The sequence below is a fragment of the Lynx canadensis genome, chromosome F1 (assembly GCF_007474595.2).
Source record: "Lynx canadensis isolate LIC74 chromosome F1, mLynCan4.pri.v2, whole genome shotgun sequence".
In the NCBI taxonomy this organism is placed as follows: Eukaryota; Metazoa; Chordata; class Mammalia; order Carnivora; family Felidae; genus Lynx; species Lynx canadensis.
The window spans coordinates 67861521-67884692 of record NC_044319.2 but is presented as its reverse complement, the minus strand read 5'-3'; the positions used below and the strand labels follow the sequence as shown (position 1 = coordinate 67884692).

Genomic DNA, 23172 nt, shown 5'->3' with positions numbered 1-23172 from the left:
CAGGAAAGGTCTGAGTCACAGATATAAATGGAGGCCTAGAACCCACAGAAAGAGGCCTAGACTCAGATCCGGTGCCAGGCATGGGGACAGTGGCCCTGATCTTAGGCACAGAGGCCCAATCCCTAGAGAAGCCAAGACCCTGTGACCAGAGGCCGACGGGCAGGTCTCTGCAGCACTGCTGGAGGTCAAATCCCATGTCAAGACTGCCACACAGTTGTGCAGTTCGTGCATGGCACAAAGGAGTCACCCAAGAGTCTAGTAAAGGGTGACATCACCTTTTGACATGAAACTCCCTCCCCAAGATGGAGAAGCACACGGGGCCCCCTCCCATTTTTGCACAAAGACACTACTTGCAAAGAGATGTATCCTAAAGACTGGGCACATCTAAGTCCTGAAGGACTGCGTCCCCACAGAGGGTGCCTATCTTTTTTTTAAATTTTTTTTTAACATTTATTTATTTTCTGGAGCTAGAGACAGAGCACAAGTGGGGGAGGGGCAGAGAGAGAGAGAGGGAGACACAGAATCTGAAGCAGGCTCCAGGCTCTGAGCTGTCAGCACAGAGCCCGACGCGGGGCTTGAACTCACGGACCATGAGATCATGACCTGGACCGAAGTCGGATGCTTAACCGACCTAGCCACCCAGGTGCCCCTGAGGGTGCTTATTCTAAAACACACAAAGGGTGCCTGGGTGGCTCAGTCACCCAGGTGGCTCAGTTGAGCGTCCAACTCTCAGTTTCAGCTCAGGCCATGGTCTCACAATTCATGGGATCGAGCCCCACATCAGGCTCCACACTGACAAGCCTGCTTGGGATCTCTCTCCCCCTCTCTCTGCTCTTCTCCTGCTTGATGTCTCTCTCTTTCTCTCTCTCTCTCAGATAAATAAACTCAAAACACACACACGCACACATTCACACACAAGCTCAAATCAGCCAGCAGTTCATCTGGATAGAGATCTGGATACAGCATCAGATCGCACGGACAGAGGCCTAGGCCCTATAGACGGCGTCTCAGAACTTAAAAGCCTGATAGAGCTGCTTAAATTCTAGAGAAGGGGCTCCAGATTCTAACGAGAAGGAGCTCAGTCATTATTGGAGGATAGATGTGGGGGTACTAGTGTCTAAACAGGAATATTTGGGTCCTATGGGAAAGGGTCCAAGTCCGTAAGTGGGACCCAGATCCTACATAAAGCGATTTAAGGCTTCCAGAATGAAATCCAAACTCCTAGACCAAATCAGCAATCTCCCAGTCCATATGCATATGGCCCACCACTCCGCCCACTGTGGGCCCTACGGGGAACAGCCTCCCTTTGCGGAGCTGGGAGTTTGGGGGGGTGGGATCCCTGTGATCTGTGGCACCAGGAGCAGGCAGATTGGCATCCTTTGGGTGAAACAAATCTCCCTGGGGATGAAGAGTCTGGGGGGAGAGAGCTGTGTGCAAAGTCTCCCATTCCCACCCCAAGGGGCCTAATTTACTTCTGGCCCCTGAGAAAGGGAGGACATCTCCTGGGATGGAGGGGAGCTGAGACAGGGCAGGGCCTGCTCTTGCCTGGCACCAGCTGGGCATGGGGCCCATTCTGGGTGGCACTGCCCCCCCCCCAACTCAGCACCTGAGGCTGACTTGTGTCAGGATCCCTGTCCTGCCAAGGATAAGCAGACGAAGGGTGCTTGTGTGTCCTCGCTCAAGAAAGAAAGGAGGGGTGCCTGGGTGGCTCAGTCGGTTGAGCATCCGACTTCGGCTCAGGTCATGATCTCACAGCTTGTGGGTTCAAACCCTGCATCGGGCTCTGTGCTGACAGCTCAGAGCCTGGAACCTGCTTCGGATTCTGTGTCTCCCTCTCTCTCTGCCCCATCCCCACTCATGCGCGCTCTCTCTCTCTCTCTCTCTCTCTCTCTCTGTCTCAAGAAGGAAAGAGCATCATGCCTGTCTCCCTGGGCCCAGGAGTTGGCCAGGGATCTCAGAGCCTCATCTGAGACCTGGTTCTCCTGGTCACTCTCAGTCCGCGGTTCTCTGAAAGACAAGAGATGAGGGGTGGACACCCCCTCGGTCTGGATTCTAGACCTTTCCCTTCAACCCCTACTTCCTGGGCGAAGAAGGGAGAAGAGCACAGAGATCTGTGTGTGTGTCAGAGGGCGCATGTGGGTCTGGGTGTGAGTCACTGTGTGTTGCACACCGCAGGGGGTGTTCCTCTGTCTCTGTGCGTCTAAGTTCTCCGCCTCTGGGGGTCTGAATGTGTGTGCGTAATGTCTGTGCTCACCTGTCACCGCGAGGGCATGACCGCGGGGAGCACCAGAGCACGGGGTGCGCTGCCCTCTGCCCTCTCCCCACGAGCGTAGCAGCACAGTGACAAAGCCTAGGGACACCATGGGCTGCCCAGGGAGGAGCCCCTCTTGAGTTGTTTGCAGGCGTCCCGGGAAAGTCTGCTTTGCTCCAGCTGACCCTCCGCGGGCCCCCGACGGCCAAGGCCCCTCCAGCACGCCGGGTGCTGACCTTCTCAGGGGCTGGCCCCTCCACCCCACTCCAGGAAAAACCGAGCCTCGTGCTCAGCCAGGGGCTTCAGTCCTAGGTGCCAACTGAGGGCTTCTCCACCACCCTCTGGAGCCCCCCCCCCCCGCCTCCTCGTTCACATGGGAAGAGGGTCATGGAGGGGGCAGACAGCCAGACTGTTGAGAAAGGAGGGGGTCTGGCTCCACTTAGGAACTGGCCCTGGACCCCCGGCTTCTTTTCAAATCCCCTCCACCCCATCCCAGGGATGAATGTGCTCACGCGAGATCGAGATCCCTGTCCGGGCCTCCCTAATCCTTCTCCAGGGAACTCGAGACCGGCAGGGAGAGACGAGGCGCGCGCCGCTGCCGCCCGAGGGGGCCAGCGCGGTCCCCCACCGCTCCAGCGCCGCGCGCTCGGCGCCCGAGCGGGGCGGGGCCAGGCGGGAGCGCGCCCGGGGCGGGGCTTCGGGGGCGCGCCCGGAGGGCGGAGGGAAGGGCTGGGGGCGTGGCCTACGGCTCGGGGGCCGGCGGCGGCGGCGGCGGCGGCGGCGGCGGCGGCGGCGGCGGGGAGCTGGGAGGCGAGAAGCCGGGAGCGCGGGGCTCAGTCGGGGGGCGGCGGCGGCGGCGGCTCCGGGGATGGCGGCGCCGCTGCTGCTGCTGCTGCTGCTCGTGCCCGTGCCGCTGCTGCCGCTGCTGGCCCAGGGGCCCGGGGGGGCGCTGGGGAACCGGCATGCGGTGTACTGGAACAGCTCCAACCAGCAGTGAGTCGGGGGCCCGGGGAGCCCGCGCGTCCCGCGGCGGCGAGAGGGGGAGTCCTGAGGGCACCTGCGGTGGGGGTCCTGGGAGACACGGCTGGGGGCTGGGGGCGAGGGACCGGGGCACACAGTCTGTGGGCGTCCGCGAAACTCGGGGAGGGGGGGGTGTCTGAAAGAGGCTGTTGAGGTTTGGGAAGGAGGACTTGGGCCGTGCGGACGCCGCACCCCACCTTGCCTTCTCTCGGCGCCCGCCGCTGGGATAGCGCGCCCCCATCCCACCGCCCCCCCATCTTCGCCCCCTTGGGCCGTGCTGGGCCGTCGCACTTGGGGGGGCGGCGATGACCTGTTTTCACGGTGAGGCTTTCGAGGGCTTGGGTCTAGGACTCTTGCTTTTGAAAAGTGGGGTCCAGAGCTGAGGCAGGGAGTCCGGCCGAGCACCGCCCCAGAACCAAGGCGAACCGGTTGCCCTGATTGTGGGGAAAAGCCCGGCTGGGGTGAGCGGGGGCTGGGTCGCCGAGGCGGGGGTCCTGGAGGTGCTGCTGGGTGACGACGGAAACGTGGGGTACCGGTGAAAGGGAGAGAGGCAGGCAGATGTCGGCGTGTCACACGCGCGCGCACACACACGCCCGGCCTGGGGACGGCGTGTGGCTCGAGTGTGAGCGGGCGTGCGCGGCTGTCAGTGTGCGTGTGTGTCTGAGTGTGTGATTTGTGTGTCTGCGTCGGCGATCGTCTGGGGGTGGGAGGGGGGCGGCGGGGCGGGGAGGGGGCTGCGGCCGCCGTCCGCGTGGCCGGCCGCGTCTGGGCCGGGGTGGCCGCCGGCGCCGCCGCGGTCTGGGCGGGTGTCAGGGCGGCCGGGTGGTTTCCCCGGGTGTGTGGCGCGGCGGCCGGGTCCTCAGTCTGCTCAGTCCTCGCTGCCCTTGTCCTCTCCTCCCGGCCGTGCCTCCGTGCGTATCACCCCGGCCGCCTCCGTGTGTGTCTGTGTGTCGGGGGCATCCCTGGGGAGGCGGGGGGGGGGGTCACTGTCACTCCTGGCCGGGCGGCGGCGGCACTGCCTCTGGCTCCCCACCCTGGGGGACGACCCGGGAGCAAACGGCGAAGCCCCAGGGGAGGGGACCGGGAGGGCCGGGCGGCCGCGACCCCCAACCTCCCGGGGGAGGGGCTGCCGCTCGCCGCTCCGCTCTTTGTTGTTTGGGGCTCCGCGCCTCCCCCTCTCTCCCTCCTCGCGCCCGGAGTGTCAGACTGGGGGTGGGGATGAGCCGACGACGCCCCCCTCTCGCTTCCCATGGAAACCTCGGGGGTGGGGACGAGGCCCCTCCCCCTCGCCCCCCGGAGCGGGACTCGAAGAACTCCGGGGGGTGCTGGGGGCGGACTCCCCGATTCTATCTAGCTCGTCCCCCTCCCCCAGACTCGCACGTCCGCCCCCCGCCCCGCTAGAGTCTGGCGGGGAATGGCGAGTACGCAGGTGAGGGACCCTGGGGCCCCACCACCCTTGGGGCACCCCCGCGTTCTTAAGGGAAGCCGGGGCCGGGAGTCTGCCGGAATGGCCGGGGAGGGGGCGGTGGGCGACGCTGTTGATCAGGTTCCCCTCCCCCGCATACACCTGGGCGCAGGTGAAGGCCCTGGGAGGGGGTGGGGGCGCCCGGTTCCGGGAGCCTCCTTTCCGTCCTCCGCGCCCCCCCCCCCACGGGTCTGGACCGGCAGAGGTGGGAGGGGGCGCGCACCCGGCAGGGAGGACGCCGCCGCCCCCGCCTCGATTCCTCGGCCTTTGTTGCCGCTGCGCCCGGGCTCCCCGGCTCCCTCACTGCGGCAGCCGCGGCCCCATAAATCGTGAGAGCGACGTGCTCGGGAGCCGGGAGTGGAGAGGGCCAGGGAGCTGGGGGCGGGGCCGGGCCGAGCCACAGGCTCCCGCGCCCCCTCCCCCCGGTCACGTGAGCTGGGCGCCGGGCTCCCACCCCCCTATCACGTGCTGAGGGTCTCTGCCCCTTGGGGTCACGTGGAGAGGGTCTTGCGACCCCGCCTTCTGGGGTCACGTGGGAGGGTGCCGGTGGGACACGTGCAGAGGCCTCCTTTGACAGACCTGGGGGCGGTGCCCCGCACAGCGGTCATGATCTCGCCCCCTGTCCCCCGACTCAGCCCCTCCGTGTGCTCCCCTGTAATTGGGAAGACCAGTTCCCAACGTGGCCCAGAAACTGGGGATGGGGTGGGGGGCGGTCCTATACTGGAGGGAAGAAGGAGAATGTGAGGTCGAGGGGTCCCCTGAGCCCGGAATTGAATTGGGGGGGGGGCGGACCAGCTGATGGCCAAATGTGTATGCCCCCTGGTCTGTGCCTCGTTTCTTCGCAGAACTAAGCAAGGTGTCGTCCTTCGCCCCTAACTCAGGAAGCCCGGAACCTCTTCCCTCGGCTGGCTCCTACCCCTCTCTCTGGAATGTTTCTGTTGCTGATCTCGCTTTCATTCACACGTTCATTCAACAAATATTTATTGAGGCTGCACCAGGTCCCTGGTGGCCTGTCCCCTGCGTGTCTCCTCCCGGCCACGAGCCTGTGCCCCGCACCCCCAAGCCGCCGCTCAGAGCCGTCTGGGCTGTGCTGTCTGCGGGCCTCCCCGCCGGCCCCTGCGCGCCTGCCTCCCCCCAGGCCTCCCTTCGTCCCCAGCCTCAGTCCCATCCGCATCCTCGCGCTCTCCGCGATTCTGGGCCCTCTCTTTCGCGGGCTCTCACGCCCGGCCCCTCTCGGGCACTCGGGTCTCTCAGTCACCCCTCTCGGTGCGCGTCTCACTCCGTTTCTGTGTGTCTCGCCTTCGGCTGGTCTCTCGCTCTTCGCCGCCGCTGCAGATCAATAAACCTTCGCCGCCGCCGCCGCTGTCGCAGGGAGGGGGCGGGGATGCGGGGCGCGCGGACGCTCCCCCACCCGACGCCGGCGGGAGAAGCCCGGGCCGGGGGCCGGCGGGCCCGGCGGGGCGGGGCGCCCCGAGCGCCCGCGGGGTGCGGGGGTGTCGGCGAGCACGCGCGCCCCGCGAACGTTCCCGCCACCCGCCCACCCCGGGCCGGGCGCGCACGTGGTCCGGCCTCGCCTGCGGGAGCGAGCGGCGCGCCGCCTCGGGGGCGCGCTCTAGAGGGGTGGCGAGCCCGGGTCGGCGTCGCTCCATCCCTCCTGCCCTGGGAGAGCTCTGCGTCCCGGCTTCCTGGGTGGGGGCGGGGGGGTGAACACGTTCGGGGGCCCCCCGGGATGCTTTGCCTGCTCCCTGGTCTCGTTAGGCACCCTGTTTACCTGCCCCTAATTGCCCCGCGGGGAGAGGTTTGCCCTTCCCTGCTCCCCCGCCGCCCACCCCACCGGGTTGGAGCAGGCGGGGCCCTGAAGGAGTGACGGAGAAGGGTCGGAATGCGCCCCGGAGGCGGCGAGGGCCGGGAGAGACAAAATAACGGGGTGAGGGGGCACCCCCTCCAGGTGGGGTGCGTCAACACCGGTCTTTCTGCGAAAGAGGTGGAGGCTGGGAGGGGGTGAAGTGGGGAAGAACGGAGAACTGTTCGAGGGGACAGGCACACGGCCCCCGCAGCCCACCCCGCTGCCCCCTCCCGGGGATGGGGACCCGCGTCCCCGCCCCCCCACAAGGAGGCGTTAGCTGCCAGCCTCGCTGGGCCTAGCGGCCCCTCCCTCTTGGCTGCCAGGGCAGGGAGGATGGCAGGTTCAATTAAAGTGCCCGAGCCAAGCGGACACCTCACTCGGGTCTCCCACGAGTTGTGACTGGGGACTCTGGCACCCAGTCCCGCTCCCCCCCCCCCCCGCCCACCAATCCCGGCTGCTGCCTGCAATCTTTCCACGACCAGGCTTTCCTCCCGCGTGCCCATGGCGCGCGGGCACTCCAGGGACTGTTCCTGCCACCCAGCCTGGGGACGGACAGGTCAAAGGTGGCCTCTCTTCACTGTAGTCACCCACCAACGTTTCCATAAGGCTAGTCCCCGCCCTGTTGAAGAAACAGAGGAACCCGTCCCAGTGGCTCTGGCTGACTCCTTGCGGGAGTGGGTTGTGCTCCCGGGAAGGCGCCCCAGGGAGGGACCACTGCAGAGCGGGGCTGGAAACCCGGGGGAAGCTCCAGGACAGAGGCCCCGGGTGGCTGTGCGGCTGCTGCAGGCCTGGCACCCTTTCACTGGTGGCCCCCTCCTCGGAGCCTGTGGGGGAGGGAGGAAGGGTAGACTTGGAAGTTGGGGATAGAGAGGCAAACCCAGGTGGCGCCAGAAGCCAGGCCTGGTCTAACCCGTTTTCCTGCTCCTGGTGCCCCAGGCCGAGATTCCTGCCCACCTGAGTGCCAGGGCCAGGGAGGGGCCTGAGTGACCCATCACTCCTGTGGGAACTGAGTGGGGCTGGTGGCATTCCTGATGACTCAAGGAGGCTCTGCCCATTCTCCTGGGATGCCCAAGCACCAGCTCTCCCCTGTCTGCTTACCGCCTGGCTTGGCAGGGAGTGCTTGGGGAGGGGGCGGCCCAGGCAAGGCCATGGAAGTAGGGGAAGGTGGGGAGGGACCCTCGAGGCCCCACCCAATTCAGAGGCCTCCAAGCCTGTTTTCCTAATGAATCTAATTACTATTTGTGGAGCTGGGAGGTGCCTGGTGACAGGGGGAGCCCGCGCCTCCCTTCAGGGAGTTCCCAGGGACCAGGGACCCCAGTGGTTTGACCTTCTGCCAAGTACCCCAGGCCTCCTGTGTCCACCACGTCCACCTGTCCCTGCCAGGACGTGTGCAGAAGAAACCGGGGGAAACTCCTGCCTACTCTCCGAGTTTCTTTCTCCATTCAGATGTTTTTCCCACCCCACAGCGCTTGGCACCACCATGGAGGGCATTAAGACCAGCACTTTGATGATAATCAGCAAGGCAGGTGGGGATTATGAAGGACCCAGCATCTGCTTCTGTGTCCCGTAGAAGGATCTGGGGAGTCAGTGGCACAGCCATCTTGTCTGGGCACTGTGCCCACTACTCTGCCTGGCACCATTAAGGGGCCAGTGGTGCCAGGTTGGGGAGGAAGATGTATAGAGACAGAACTCGGGGCCGGTGGGCATGATACCACGTGGAGCCTTGCTGTGGAGTCCCTTAGCTCTCCCCGACCTGTTGTATCACGTTATTGGGGACCTTAATTGCCAGTAGTACTGTAGAGAAGAGCGTGTGCCTGTGTGCGTGTGTGCGTGTGCGCGCGCGTGCCAGGGGGGAGTGGGGGCAGGGCCAGAGCTGGAGACTGCTGGGGTCAAGCAACACCGGTGCGCGGGCCCAGCACACACCCAACCTAGGCCGCCCGCTGCACCGTGGACATATTTGTGTGTGCCACAGGACTTCGGTGGGTACTGCGTGGAGCGTCCGCACAGGGGTGTGTGAGGGCAGGTGCTGTCCGACTGGCCTTGGGGGTGGGCCGGCAGCGGCAGGAAAGCATGCCGGGAGAGGCGATGGAGGGTGCGCATCTCTGGGAGGGGACCCCTCCCGCCTTCACCCTTCCCTTCCGTGCCCCTATCACTCCTCCCCAGCGCTGAATTATGGGGGATGGACGGAGGAAATCCGGGCCTGGGTCTGGGAGTCGCAGGGGCCTGCGCCGTTTCTGTGGTAACCAAAGCGTACGTTCCCTTCTCCCCCGCCTCTCTTTTCCTTCCGAGGCAGGCCGGGCTTCCCTGCGCCTCTGCTGCCCCCTGGCGGCCACCAAGAGAAGGACAGGAGAAGGCGTGGGCCTGGGCGGGTAGCGGGGGACCGGTGGCGCTAGGGCCCAGGGGACCGGGACTGAGCGGAGAGGCGGCTCCGCAGCTACTCGGGGAGGCTCCGCAGACCCAGGGGAAGGTCTGCGGAGCGGCGGGATGGGAAGAGGGTTGGCGTGGGGTTTCTCCTCCCTGACCCGCTTCCTCTCTCCCACAGCCTGCGGCGAGAGGGCTACACGGTGCAGGTGAATGTGAACGATTATCTGGATATTTACTGCCCTCACTACAACAGCTCGGGGGTGGGCCCCGGGGCGGGGCCGGGCCCCGGGGGCGGGGCGGAGCAGTACGTGCTGTACATGGTGAGCCGCGCCGGCTACCGCACCTGCAACGCCAGCCAAGGCTTCAAGCGCTGGGAGTGCAACCGCCCGCACGCCCCCCACAGCCCCATCAAGTTCTCGGAGAAGTTCCAGCGCTACAGCGCCTTCTCGCTGGGCTACGAGTTCCACGCGGGCCACGAGTACTACTACATCTGTGAGTGACGGCCGGCGGGAGGGGCCGGGGGGATCCCGGGGGCGGGGCCTACGGAGTGCCGGCCGGGGGCGGGGTTTCGGGGCGGGGCCTAAAGAGTACCTGAGTGGCGGCCAGTGGGGTGGAGTCCCGGGGACGGGGCCTAAAAAGTACCTGAGTAATGGCCAGGAGGGGTGGGGTCCCGGGGGCGGGGCCTAAGGAGTGATGGCCATGGGGTGGGGCCCCAGAGTCGGGGCCTAAGGAGACTGAGTGATGACCAGGGGTGTGGGGTCCCGGGGGCGGGGCCTAAAGAGTACCTGAGTGACGGCTGGGGGGGTGGGTCTAAGGGGCGGGGCCTAAGGAGTGATGGCCATGGCGTGGTGTCCCAGAGGCGGGGCCTAAAGAGTACCTGAGTGATGGCCAGGGAATGGGGGTCCCAGAGGCGGGGCCTAAAGAGTACCTGAGTGACGGCCAGAGGGGTGGGGTCTAGGGGGCGGGGCCTAAGGAGTGATGGCCATGGGGTGGGGTCCCAGAGGCGGGGCCTAAGGAGAGTGAGTGATGACCAGGGGTGTGGGGTCCCAGGGGTGGGGGCCTAAAAAGTACCTGTGATGGCCAGGGAGTGGGGGTCCCAGAGGCGGAGCCTAAAGAGTACCTGAGTGACGGCCAGGGCGTTCCTGGGGGCGGGGCCTAAGGAGTGATGGCCAGGGTGTGGGAGTCCCAGGGACAGGACCTAAAGAGTATCTGAGTGACATCCTGGGGGTGGGGTCGGGGCCTAAAGAGTACCTGAGTGATGGCCAGGGGATGGGGGGGCCACGGGGTTGGGTCCCAGGGGCGGGGCCTAAGAGTATCTGAGTGACGTCGAGGGCGCGGGGCTCCAGGGGCGGGGCCTAAGGAGTGACTGCCACCGGCTGGGGTCCTGGGAGCAGGGCCTAAAGAGTACCTGAGTGATGGCTAGGGTCCTGGGGCAGGGCGCGAAGGAGAGTACCTGAGTGATGGCCAGAGGTGGGGGGGTGGGGGGGTCCCAAGGGCGGGACCTAAGGAGTACCTGAGTGATGGCCAGGGGGGTGGGGTCCCGGGGGCGGGGCCTAAAGGGAGAACCTTGAGTGATGGCCAGGGGGTGGGGTCTTGGAGGCAGGGTCTAAAGAGTGATGACCAGGGAATGGGGTCCTGGGGGCGGGTCCCGAAGGAGAATGAGTGACAGAAGTGAAGACTCAAGGGACCGGGGCGGGGCCTAAGAGCGTCAGTGAAGGCAGGGAGAGTGAGGCTGGGGGAATGGGCGGGGCCTAAGCGTGAGTGGCGGCCAGGGGGTGGTGTCCCCAGGGGCTGGGGCGGGGCCTAAAAAAGTTTCTGAGAGGAGCAGACGCTGGGGTCCCCAGGATCCGGGGATGGGGACGGGGTGGAGGTGGGCCTAAAGGAAAGTGTCACAGTGATGACCAGGGCTGGGGTCGCAGGGGCCGAGGCGGGCCCACGTGGCTGCCATGTGGTCTGCATCGCTGGGAGTGACACCTCGGGATGATGCGTGGGGCCTGGCGGCCTTAGGGCTTCCAGCCGGACAGCGTCCGAGGCTGAGAGGTTTAGTGACAGCCTGAAGGGTCGGTCGCAGGGTCACTGCTTCCGGGAGGGACGTTCCAGGGCTGAGACCTCAGGGCTCAGAGTTTCTTGAGGGCTGGGACCAAAGGGGCTTTGCGGGCTGCCGGCGGAACCACCGCAAGCCAAGTCCAAGGGTAGGGGAGCCGGGAAGGACGCTGCCCGGGGCAGGTGGCGGTGCGGAGGGCGAGAGGGGGCGGGGCGTGGTCCCGCAGAACGCAGCTCAGGCCCCGTCTCGTCCCCAGCCACGCCCACCCACAGTCTGCACTGGAAGTGTCTGCGGATGAAGGTGTTCGTCTGCTGTGCCTCCAGTGAGTACCTCCGGCGCCCGGCCGCGACCCCACCCCCGGCTCCCTGCTTCGGGGCTCCCCTGGCTCCCGGGGGCGGAGGGGAGGGCAAGGAGCGGGAGCTCGCTCCCCAGCTGTAGCGAGGGGGGGTGTCCTGGCCCTGACTCTCCCCTCCTCTCTCCCCCCCGCGCCCCACCCCGCAGCATCGCACTCCGGGGAGAAGCCGGCCCCCACCCTCCCCCAGTTCACCATGGGCCCCCATGTGAGGATCAACGTGCTGGGTGAGTCTGCGCAGCGCCCTCTGGTGGCCACTGCTGGATCCGCAGCCCCCTCCCCGGTGCCTGCCCACCTCGCATGCCTCCCCCGGGGGGCACGCACCCCTCTACCCCGTGGGTGGTCACGTCCCGGCTCCACCGCTGCTGCCGCTGCCGCGTGCCCCGCCCGGGCGCGCGGCCCAGCCCTCACCAGTCTCTCTATCTGTCTGCCCACAGAAGACTTTGAGGGAGAGAACCCCCAGGTGCCCAAGCTTGAGAAGAGCGTGAGTGGGACCAGCCCCAAGCGGGAACACCTGCCCCTGGCGGCGGGCATCGCCTTCTTCCTTATGACGCTCCTGGCCTCCTAGCTCTGCCCCCTCCCTTGGCGGGGGGACGCGGGGCTGGGAAAGGGCAGGGGGACTCTGGCCTCTCCAAGGGAAGTCCAGCTGTGGGGCCTAGACCCTCTCCTGCTGTGGCTGGCAGTGGGGCCTGCACCGTACCTCTGTGCCCGTCCCCTTTGCCCCCGCTCTCCCCGCGTAGGGCACTGGAGTGGACCAGACGCAGGCACAGCCCCGGGCCCCGGGTGGCCCTGGGGCTCCGGGGCCTTTCTCTGATCCCTGGTACCCTCTCCTGCTGTCCCCACCAGAGACAGGTATGCCCCGGAGAGCGCGCATCCGAGCGTGGGAGGCACCCCCGTCGTTCTCTTCTAGGGGCGGAACCCAGGGAGGGGACTAGATGGGCGAGGGGGTGGCAGCGCCCACTGCCCCCTCCCCCTGTTTACAGCAATAAGCACGTCCTCCTCCTCCCACCCCCGCCCCCAGGATTGTGGTTTGGATTGAATCCAAGTTTACAAGTAGACACCCCTGGGGGGGGCGGGCAGTGGACAAGGGTGGCAACGGGTGGGCACCGGGGTGCCAGCAGGCATGTACAGACTCTGTATCTCTATATATAATGTACAGACGGACGACTCCCTCCCCCTCCTCGGTCCCTGACCTTCCCTGACTTCCCCTTCCAGCTTCAGACCCCTTCCCCACCAGGCTAGGCCCCCCCCTCCGGGGGACCCCCTGGCCCCTCTTTTGTCTTCTGTGAAGACAAGGCCTATGCAACGCACAGACACTTTTGGAGACCGTGAGACAACAGCGCCCCCCCCCCTCCCCTCCAGCCCTGAGCCGGGACCCCAGTCCCAGGACCTGGCCCCGCCCACCCTCCGTGGCCCCACCCATCCTCCTGGGCCTTTTTCAAGTGCTTTGGCTGTGACTTTCATACTCTGCTCTTAGTCTAAAAAAATAAACTGGAGATAAAAATAATCGAGTGTGTGTGATTTCAGGGGCCACCACCCTTCCGGACACTGGTTAAACCCCACAGGGCACAGGGTCGGGGAGGGGATTCTGGGGCCAAAGGAGCAACTGAACACCTCCGTCCGGCTCTGTCCCCCGTGAGGAGGCAGCTCTGTGTCCAGCGAGCACCAGGGGCTCCCAGCCGGGCCTGGCCAAGGGCGCATCTCGGAGGGTCGTGTTTCTCATCAGAAAATTGTAACACGTGTGAGGATTAAATGGCAGCGGAAGCGTACAGCTCCACGAATGGGGGTTGCCGCCTTTTCTTCCCATTCCATTCTGCAATCAGGTCCTTGACTGGGGTCTGCGGATTTCACGGGGTTGTGAACCCAGACGGGATAAAAGTTACATCTCTGTTTTCACTCACCTGTAACTGAAATTAAACATTCTCTTATGTGCTCGGGCCACAAGCCAAAATAGTTGCTTCTTTGTAACCAACAGAAATCCCAGATGTTTTCGGGCTGCGTTACAGTTTTGAACATCTCTCAAAATAACCATTCGCTCTCATCCCTGCATTGAAACGACCGGAGTTGTTAGGCCTGCCTTGTTTTTCATGTATTAATAAAGAAGTGTACATATTACTATACCAAAAAATGTAAATGTTTTGTTAACTGTGTTTCCATGTGATTGGTTTCCTTCATAATCCTTTGTGATTTTATTTTGTTCATTTAAAACATTATGGCTGGGGGCGCCGGGGTGGATCGGTCAGCTGGGCTTTATGTCACCTCAGGTCACGATCCCGGGGTCAGGGGATGGAGCCCTGCATCAGGCTCCACGCTGAGCCTGCTTGGGATTCTTTCTCTCTCCCTCTGCCCCTCTCCCCTGCTCGCATGCTCGCTCGCTCTCTCAAATAAAAATTAAAAAAAACAAACACTATGGTGCAAGGGCTGAGTTTGCTGCTGCTGGGGCCGCTGCCACCCTCCATCTGTCAGGAGAGAGAGGAGACAGAAAGCAAAAGACAGGCGAGCAGGTGACGCGGTCACATGGCCCTGCCAGGCTGGGTGAGGCCAGGGTGGGCACTGAGTGTGGGTGACGACAGAGGCCGAACCCCACCAGGGAGGGGGCGCCTTCTTCCAAGCTGCACACCCTTGGGGCCCCATCGCACCCTGGTTCTCCGACTGGCACTGTGTGGGCAGGCTGGGTCCTGGGTGAGGGCCTTGGCCTCTGGTGGCTCCTGCCAGCTGCATCCTGAGAACGAGCCCCTCTCTGGCAGGGACTGGGTCTTCACTCTGTACTCATGAAACACGGGAACTGGAATTTCTTCTGGACCGTGGAGAGCGGGTAGGTTTCCTGCTGGCGGAGCAGTAGGGGAGGGAGGGCAGTGGGGAAAGGACCGGGGGCAGCCAGGACACCAGTCTGAGGCTCCCCACCTGGAGACACAACTGGAAAGGTAGGTTCGTCCATCCGGTCATGGTTTCCAGGCCAGGCTCTATCCTGGGTGCTGGGGGTGCAAAGACACAGCCTCTGCCTCCAGTAAGCTCATAATTTAGCGTGTGTTGCCATGTGAAGAGGGATCGATCACGCACACACACACACACACACAGGACAACACCGAGTGTTACATGGTTAAATGCCAGGGGGCTGTGGGAGCGTGGAGGGGAACATACCCCTGTGCCTGGGGACACAGGAAAGAGGCTGCTGGGAGGAGGTACACATAGCTGGCAGCCCCTGGGGAGAGGGGAGGGCCTTGAAGGAGCCAACGCGGCGGGCCTAAGCTGTAGGTCCTCACATCCCAGGGCCACAGGGGACGAGGGGGGGGGGACAGCGCACTGAGATGGGGAGGGCTTAGTAGGTTCAAAAATGCAGCCATGGGAAGACAGAGAGAGGCCCGGGCGTCTGGGGGCAGGAACTAGAGAAAGCCAGCTCCCGTTTACCAAGCACGAGCTACGTGCCAGGCGCTGCACCCTGTGTTTCCGTGCCCTTGGACGCCTCGCTGTCCCAACAGCACAGATGGGAAGCCTGAGAGTTTAAGGAGCTGGGTCCTGCGATCAGGGCCACACATCCTGGCACGGCTGGCATTCAAGGTGGGTCCGACGGACACCACACTCTATTACAGCCTGCACCACCGCCCGGAACTGCTTCCCACAAATCCTGATGGCCCCTCCACCAAAGTCACTCGGGGTCTTTGGAGAAAGACAGCAAAAGGCCTCCAATCTGGATGGGCTGAGCCAGTCTGAACCCCACATTCAAAAAAAGTTTTTTTTTTAATGTTTATTTATTTTTGAGAGAAAGACAGACTGCAAGTATGGGATGGGGCAGAGAGAGAGGGAGACACAGAATCGGAAACAGGCTCTGAGCTGTCAGCAACGAGCCCGATGTGGGGCTCGAACTCACGGACCGCGAGATTATGACCCGAGCTGAAGTCGGATGCTTAACGACTGAGCCACGCAGGTGCCCCAGATTTGCTATGCTTTAATGTTTTCTTTCTATTTTTTTTAATGTTTATTTATTTTTGAGAGAGAGAGACAGAGTGTGAGTGGGGGGAGGGGCAGAGAGAGTGAGACACAGACTTTGAAGCAGGCTCCAGGCTCTGAGCTGTCAGCACAGAGCCCGACACGGGGCTCGAACTCACGAGCCGTGAGATCATGACCTGAGCCAAAGTCAGACGCTCAACCGACTGAGCCACCCAGGTGACCCTGAACCCCACATTTTAAGGACAGGAAAGCTAGCCTGGCTCCATCAGAGGAGCATGTGACTCTGGACCTCCAGGTCACGAGTTAGAGCCCCTTGTTGGGTGTAAAGATTACTTAAATAAAACTTTAAAGAAAAAAAAGGACATTTGGGGTGACTGGGGGGCTCAGTCGGTTGAGTGTCTGACTCGATTTCAGCTCAAGTCATGATCCCATGGTTGTGGTTCAAGCCCCACATCAGGCTCTGTGCTGACAGCTCAGAGCCTGGAGCCTGCTTGAGATTCTCTCTCCCCCTGTCTCTCTGCCCCTCCTCTGCTTGCGCATATGAGGGCTCTCTCTCTGTCTCTCAAAATAAATAAATAAACATAAAAAAAGAAGATAGGAAAAAACTAAAGCTCAGAAAGGGCAAGTGATGGGTGTCCACGGCAGAGAAGCCCCAGGACTCAGGTGTCCCGAGTTCCCGTCTCTTCTACCAGACAGCCTTGCCCCACCAGAGACTTAAAGCTTCCCAGGGACTGAAGGCTGATATTTGAAACCTCTTAAGTCACCCCAAGCAGCGAATATAGAGAAAGTGCCTCTCCCCTTCAGCCAAGGGTCCTACTGGGACCACCCCCCACCCCCCCCAGGCAACACTTTTGTTCCCAGAGCCTGGGAGAGGTGGGGACACAGGCCAACACTTAGATGTACAGACACCAGCGACCCCGAGCCTGCCCGGCACAGGATCCCTGCCTGTGGCATCTGGGACCGAGCACGACATTCAGGGACACTGGGGGCTGGGCGGAGGAAACTGGACCAAAGCAGGGGGAGGGAGGGCTGAGCCACCTCCCTCCCCTGCCACACATGGGCGCTGCGGTGTCCGGACCGCCTGCTGGGGGCTGCCAGAAGGTGTGAGGCCCCCACGCCCCCCGCATCCCACAGCCCCTCCTGCCCCTTTCGGCCTGCTCCCCCACCCTCCCACTTTAGGCGCTGAGGCCTTGGGAGTGGACCGTCCTGTCCTGTCTGGCCAGAGCTGCTCCGCCTAAAAGCCTCCCACGGTCTCCCCCACCCTGCCCGTTCTCCTCAGCTGGCAAACCTAGCGGCGTGGGTTGAGCTGGGCCGGGGGACACGGGCTGGGACCAGGGGACACGGGCTGGGACCAGGGGACATGGCTGGGCCGGGGGGACACGGGCTGGGACCAGGGGACACGGGCTGGGACCAGGGGACATGGCTGGGCCGGGGGGACACGGGCTGGGACCAGGGGACATGGCTGGGACCAGGGGACACGGGCTGGGACCAGGGGACATGGCTGGGCCGGGCGGACACGGGCTGGGACCAGGGGACACGGGCTGGGACCAGGGGACATGGCTGGGACCAGGGGACACGGGCTGGGACCAGGGGACACGGGCTGGGACCAGGGGACATGGCTGGGCCGGGGGGACACGGGCTGGGACCAGGGGACACGGGCTGGGACCAGGGGACATGTCTGGGACCAGGGGACACGGGCTGGGACCAGGGGACATGGCTGGGCCGAGGGGACACGGGCTGGGACCAGGGGACAAGGCTGGGTTGGGGGGACATGGGCTGGGACCAGGGGACATGGCTGGGCCGGGGGGACACAGGCTGGGACCAGGGACACGGCTGGGCCGGGGGGACACGGGCTGGGACCAGGGGACACGGGCTGGGACCAGGGGACATGGCTGGGCTGGGGGGACACGGGCTGGGACCAGGGGCCATGGGCTGGAACCAGGGACACAGCTGGGCTAGGGGGACACGGGTTGGGACCAGGGGACATGGCTGGGCCGGGGGGACACGGGCTGGGACAGGGACATGGGCTGGGACCAGGGACACGGCTGGGCTAGGGGGACACGGGCTGGGACCAGGGACATGGCTGGGCTGGGGGCACACGGGCTGGGACCAGGGACATGGCTGGGCCGGGGGGACACGGGCTGGGACCAGGGACATGGCTGGGCCGGGGGGACATGGGCTGGGACCAGGGGACATGGCTGGGCCGGGGGGACACAGGCTGGGACCAGGGGACACAGGCTGGGACCAGGGGACATGGCTGGGCCGGGGGGACACGGGCTGGGACCAGGGGACATGGCTGGGCCGGGGGGACACGGGCTGGGACCAGGGGACATGGCTGGGCCGGGGGGACACGGGCTGGGACCAGGGACACGGCTGGGCCGGGGGGACACGGGCTGGGACCAGGGGACACGGGCTGGGACCAGGGGACATGGCTGGGCCGGGGGCACACGGGCTGGGACCAGGGACATGGCTGGGCCGGGGGGACACGGGCTGGGACCAGGGGACATGGCTGGGCCGGGGGGACACGGGCTGGGACCAGGGACACGGCCGGGCCGGGGAAGATACAGGTGGGGATAAAGGACATGAGCTAGGTAGAGGCCAAGGCTGGCGTGAGGGACACACGGGCTGGGTAGCTCAGCCCCGGACAGACGCGGGGAACAGCCCCGAGGTGCCGGCGCCGGGCCAGCCGGGGCAGCAAGAACAGGCAGAGGCCATGACTCGCCTGGGGTGGGACCTCGGGGAGGTCCGGCCTCTTGTGTCTTGGCCCCCCGGGGGGTCAGCGCCAAGCTCCTGGCTTTCCGCACAGCGTCCGGCTCCGGGTAATTACAGGACCGTCACCGATCCTGGCCATAAAAGGGAGGACGAAGCAGCCCAGAGACCTGGGAGAGCTAGGCCCCAGCGGCCTGGGGTCCCCCAAGCTGCTCGTGAGGGCTGTGCTGGCGAGGGCGACGCTCGGGCCTCACGTTCACGCCCCACACGCGCTTGCTCGCTCCGACCCACACGCACTCACACACCTGCAAGCTCGTGACCCACACGGTCCATCACACTCCCTGCTCAGGGAGGGGGGCCGGGGCCACCGTCCTGAAGGGGCCTCGGAAGGGAAGGCGGGGGTCTGTTTACACAGCTGAAGGGAAGGGGCACCTGAGGCCCGCGGGCCCTCCCGGCGCGGCGCAGGATGGCTGACACACGTTCAGGAACTGTTCAGCTCGCTCAGCCACGCGGACCCCTCCACGGGCCACGGGCACACACAGCAGGGTCACCCTGATGCCTGCACACACAAGCCCACCCACAGGCGGGGGCTCACAGGGTGACGTGCTCCGGGGCAGGGCTGGCAGCCAGCGGCGACTCAACAAATAGGGGTCCGCGCAAGGAACGGCATCGCTGAACCGACTGGACGAAGTCCGGAGTCCAGGAAAATCCAGGGAAGGGAGGAGGCGGGCGGTGGGGGAGACCAAGGCCATGTTCACACCCTCTGGAGACCTACAGGTCAGGCCGACGGCCACCCCGGACACAGAAACAACCCCTAGGGCCCCGAGGATGTACACCCCCCCCCCCCCCCCCAAACAGCGGGTGAGGCAGGCGCTGCTCGCATCCACACGGGCGCACAGGCACCCAGCACACACCCTCCCGGGGGCCGCCAGCGCCCCCCGCCCCTAGCTGGGGAAGGAGGAGACAGCACGCAAGGAGAGGAGCCCCTCTCTCCACCCCGCGGACACGCGTGCACGCACGCCAGGCCTGAGCCCGGGGGAGACACCCAGGGACAGCGGCCGCGTCCCACGTGGGGCCACGCCGCGCCGGCACCGCCCGCTCTGCGCGCAGACGCCCGGGCCCAGCCGTGGGCCTGGAGTGAGGCCTGTGGTTGGTGGACCTGGTCTGCCAGTGGGAAAGGGGTGCTCTCAGCGAACCCCCAGGAGGGCCCCTAAAACCGGCCTTGGGGGCATCCTCCACGCGTGAGGCCAAGCACACAGGCATCCTAGTCCTCACCCCGAATCAAAGGGCCATTTGGCCGGGCCGGTGGGCAGAGCTTCGAGGGAAGCGAGAGGGCCTCTGGAGACAGGAGACGCCAGAGGGGCGGCCGGGGCCCGGGAGAGGCGGCGGCGGGCTGGCGGTGTCTGCGGTTCCTACAGCGCGCGAGCGGCCACCGCGTCCTCCCTGGCGGCAGACCACAGCCTCCACGCAGGCCGCCCTCCTGCCGCGCGCGCACCCTCCAGTTCCGGTGCCCCCGAGGCCCAGGGCACCCCTGCGGGCACCACTCCCACGGCGTGCGCGTGTGTCCAGGTGCCTGCAGGTGCCGTGTGCGCGCGCCCGCTGGAGGTGTCTCACCCGCGCCGGGCACAGATGGCTGGGAAGGGGGGCGTCCGAGCGGTCGGGGCCGCCGGGGCTGGGGAAGCGGGGGGGGGGGGGGGGGGGGGGGGGGAGGGGGGGGGGCGGTCCGCGGCCGGCCCGGGGCTCAGAAGCAGCTGGCTCTCTTTTAGCCAAAAGCACTTAGACAGAGACTCGAGTTAAAGATAGGCTGGATGTACTGCCGGAAGGTGGCAGGAGAGGAAGCTCTTTTCTGAGTACTTACTCTGTCCCCAACACCTGGAGGTGCTGGGGACCCACCCCCCTGGGCCACGGAGTCCCGGGGACGCCAGTGACCCCCGCTCTGCTCTGTCTCCTTTACTAGCTTATTAACCATACCCTTCGAAAACTTGTTTTCGCGGTTCTTCTGGGATTACAGAATGCATCCTGAACGTGTTACGTTCCATTTTGAAGGGATAGCGTTTCACTTCTCCCTCCTGCTCGCCAAGCGGGACCACACGTTATTTCTGCTTCAATCCCTCAGGCCTCACTTAAAGAGATTTTAGTCTATTTTATTCTATTCTAGTCTATTCTATTTTATATTTCACTTCATTTCCTTACGTAGGCTCCACACCCAGCGTGGGGCTTGAACTCACTACCCCGAGACCGAGAATCTCGTGCTCTACCGACTGAGCCAGCCGGGCGCCTCTCTTACAGAGAATTTGGAAACAAGGAAAAGGCCTTTTATGCTCAGGCACATGTTTACCTTCCTGGTGCCCTTCGTCCGTTCCTTTGTAGAGACGGATGCTTCCATCTGGCATTTTTCTTCTGCTCGAAGGACTTAAATTACTTTCTTCAGTGCCGGCCTGCTGGTGACGACAGATTCTTTCAGCTTTTGCCATCTCCCCTGAATTCCGTCTTTACTTTTATGAAGACGTTGCCGCCCTGTCTTCGGGCCTCCGTCGTCTCTGACGAGAAGTCTGCTTCTCTTTTCCTCCTTACGTACTCTGTTTTCCCTCCGGCTGCTCTTAGGATTTGCTCCTTATCACTGCTGCTCACGGCAGATTCCGACGTGTCTGCACGCAGTTGCCTCGTGTGTCTCGCGCTTTGGGGCTTGGGGGCTTCTGGGATATCTGGCTTTACGGTTTTCATCAAAACTGGAAAGCCTTTGGGCCACTGTTTCTTCAGATATTTGGCTGTCAGCCCCTTCCCGTGTGTCTGGGTCCCCAAACAGATGTGTGGACCTGACAGGATTCCACAGCTCCCCGACTTTCCCTCCCCTCCTTCCCTTCCTCTCCCTCCTTTTTCGCCTCCTTGTCCTTCTTCTTCTCGTCTTTTTCTGTGCTTCGTTTTAGATCGTTTCTGTGGCTAAGTCTTCAAGCTCACCAATCTTTCGTCTCCAGTGTCTAATCTGCTCTTTTTTTTTTTTTAATGTTTATTTATTTTTGAGACAGAGAGAGACAGAGCATGAACGGGGGAGGGTCAGAGAGAGGGAGACACAGAATCTGAAACAGGCTCCAGGCTCTGAGCTGTCAGCACAGAGCCCGACGCGGGGCTCGAACTCACGGACCGCGAGGTCATGACCTGAGCCGAAGTCGGCCGCTTAACCGACCGAGCCACCCAGGCGCCCCTATAACAGCTATTTTCAAGCCTTTGTCTATGAATTCTATCATCTGTGTCAGTTCTAGATCTGTTTTGATTGATTTTTCTTCTCATTTTGGGTCATATTTTCCTTCGTTGCACGTGTGCTAATTATCATTGGATGCCAAACTCTGTTTTTAATTTTTTTAATCGCTTTGAATATTTCCGAGCCTGGTTCAGAGACACAGTTACTTGGAAACAGACTGACTCCCTTCAGACTTGCTTTTAAGTACCATATACCAAGACCAAAACGGCCTTTCATTTAGGGCTAATTTGGTCTGGCCAGTGAGGTGCCATCCTTCTATTTAATGTTTTTAATCTTTTTTAGCACTTATTTATTTTTGAGAGGCAGAGAGAGACAGAGCACAAGTGGGAGAGGGGCAGAGAGAGAGGGAGACACAGAATCCGAGGCAGGCTCCGAGCTCCCAGCTGTCCGCATGGAGCCCGACGCGGGCCTCGAACTCAACCTCAGGAGCTGTGAGATCACAACCTGAGCCGAAGCCGGACGCTTAACCGACTGAGCCACCCAGGCGCCCCAGAGGTGATACCCTTCTGAGGACTCAGCTTCAAGCCTGTGTACCTGCCACAATCCGGTCAGGTGATAGAAATCACATGGTGACTTGAACAGGGAACGTTTAACATACAATATCGTTGCTTGTAACCAGAGCCTGTGTCGCAAGGGATCGGCTGGTCAGAAACAGAACTCTGAGGGCGCCCAGGAACCCCAGGTACCAGGAGCTGCCACACTTAGGGGGAGACAGGGCGCTCAAGGAGGGGCCCCCTCCATACCCCCACCCCCACCCCCATCCCGCCGCGTCTGAATCCAGTGGACTGAATCCATTGGAGAATCCGAAGGAAACGGCTTCAGCCGGCAGTGTCTCTCCAGCGCCCTCCACTGACGAAGTTTGGCGTCGCGCCCACCGGCACAGGAACTATTCGGAGGGCTCAGCTCCATTTTCACGGAGCAGGCAGTAAAATAAGCTTAGAGCTGAGAGGCGATAACTAACGACTGGCACAGAGCGAACACGGGGGGGGGGGGGGCTTTCCGCTCGGGCTGACGGGAACACAAAGTAATCCTGGCCCCGGCGGCGCTCAGCACTGGCCCTTCTCGCCTCCGGCTCTTCCGTACAGGCAAGCACTCCCCTGCAAGGCCGCAGCCTGGGGTGGGCCCTCCGCGGGCTTCTGGAGCCCTCTCTGCCGAGCCTGCCCCTCTCCAGGGCTCTGCCTTGCGCACCGGCCCCCACGGCCCCCGGGGTCCCCTGTCCCTCTCCTCCAGCCGGGAGGCCACTGGGCTCAGCCAGCCTGGAAACTCTCCGCAGGCAGTAAGTTTGGGCAATTTTCGAGCCCACCTCATTTATTTCCCCTCTCTCGGGGATCGCTGCCCTGTTCTGCCCCTTGTCCCACGTCTGGACATCACTGTGTCTTGAAGCACGTCTGGGTTTTCAGTTGTTTGAGGCGAGAGGGTCGAGGGAGGGCAGTCCCCGCTGCGGCACCGCGGCCGGGGTCAGGGTCCACCTGCGATTTCGGGAGAGACTTTCCTCCAAATGTGACTTTGTCTCCCCCAAAACCTGCCGGATTAAGCCATAAGGGAGCACCCGGCTGGCGCAGTCAGGAGCACGCGTGAGTCTCAATCTCAGGGTCCTGAGCGCAAGCCCCACGTTGGGTGTGGCCCGTACCGGAAAAGGAAAAGGAAAAGGAAAAGGAAAAGGAAAGAGAGGCTGCTGGGTCTTCTGCAGTCTTTCAGCCCTTTCTTGGTCTGGCACAGACTCGCACGTCTGTCGCATTCTGCAATATCCCTCCATTTGCGTGGCCGTGTGCAAACCACCTCTTTTCATTGTATGTAATTCCTTTTATCACAGTAACACGTTACATAGTTTAAAAGGCCAAATGGTGGGCGAGGAGGATGTCAGCCACGTCCACTCTCACCTCAGTCTCTACTTTCTGATTATTTTCTTCTCAG

General features: G+C 63.5%; 1 protein-coding gene and 1 non-coding gene across 2 annotated transcripts; one reads left to right on the top strand and one right to left on the bottom strand.

Moving 5' to 3' along the window:
• Positions 1-3119: 3119 nt before the first annotated feature.
• On the top strand, positions 3120-13410 carry EFNA3 (ephrin A3). Its single transcript, XM_030302081.1, has 5 exons — positions 3120-3244; positions 9125-9438; positions 11247-11312; positions 11492-11569; positions 11780-13410. Exons 1-5 carry the CDS (start codon positions 3120-3122, stop codon positions 11908-11910), a joined length of 714 nt encoding a protein of 237 aa, XP_030157941.1. The 3' UTR covers positions 11911-13410.
• Positions 13411-20202: 6792 nt separating this feature from the next.
• TRNAE-CUC lies at positions 20203-20275 on the bottom strand. Its single transcript has one exon. It is a non-coding gene; the product is annotated as a tRNA-Glu (tRNA).
• Positions 20276-23172: the final 2897 nt, after the last annotated feature.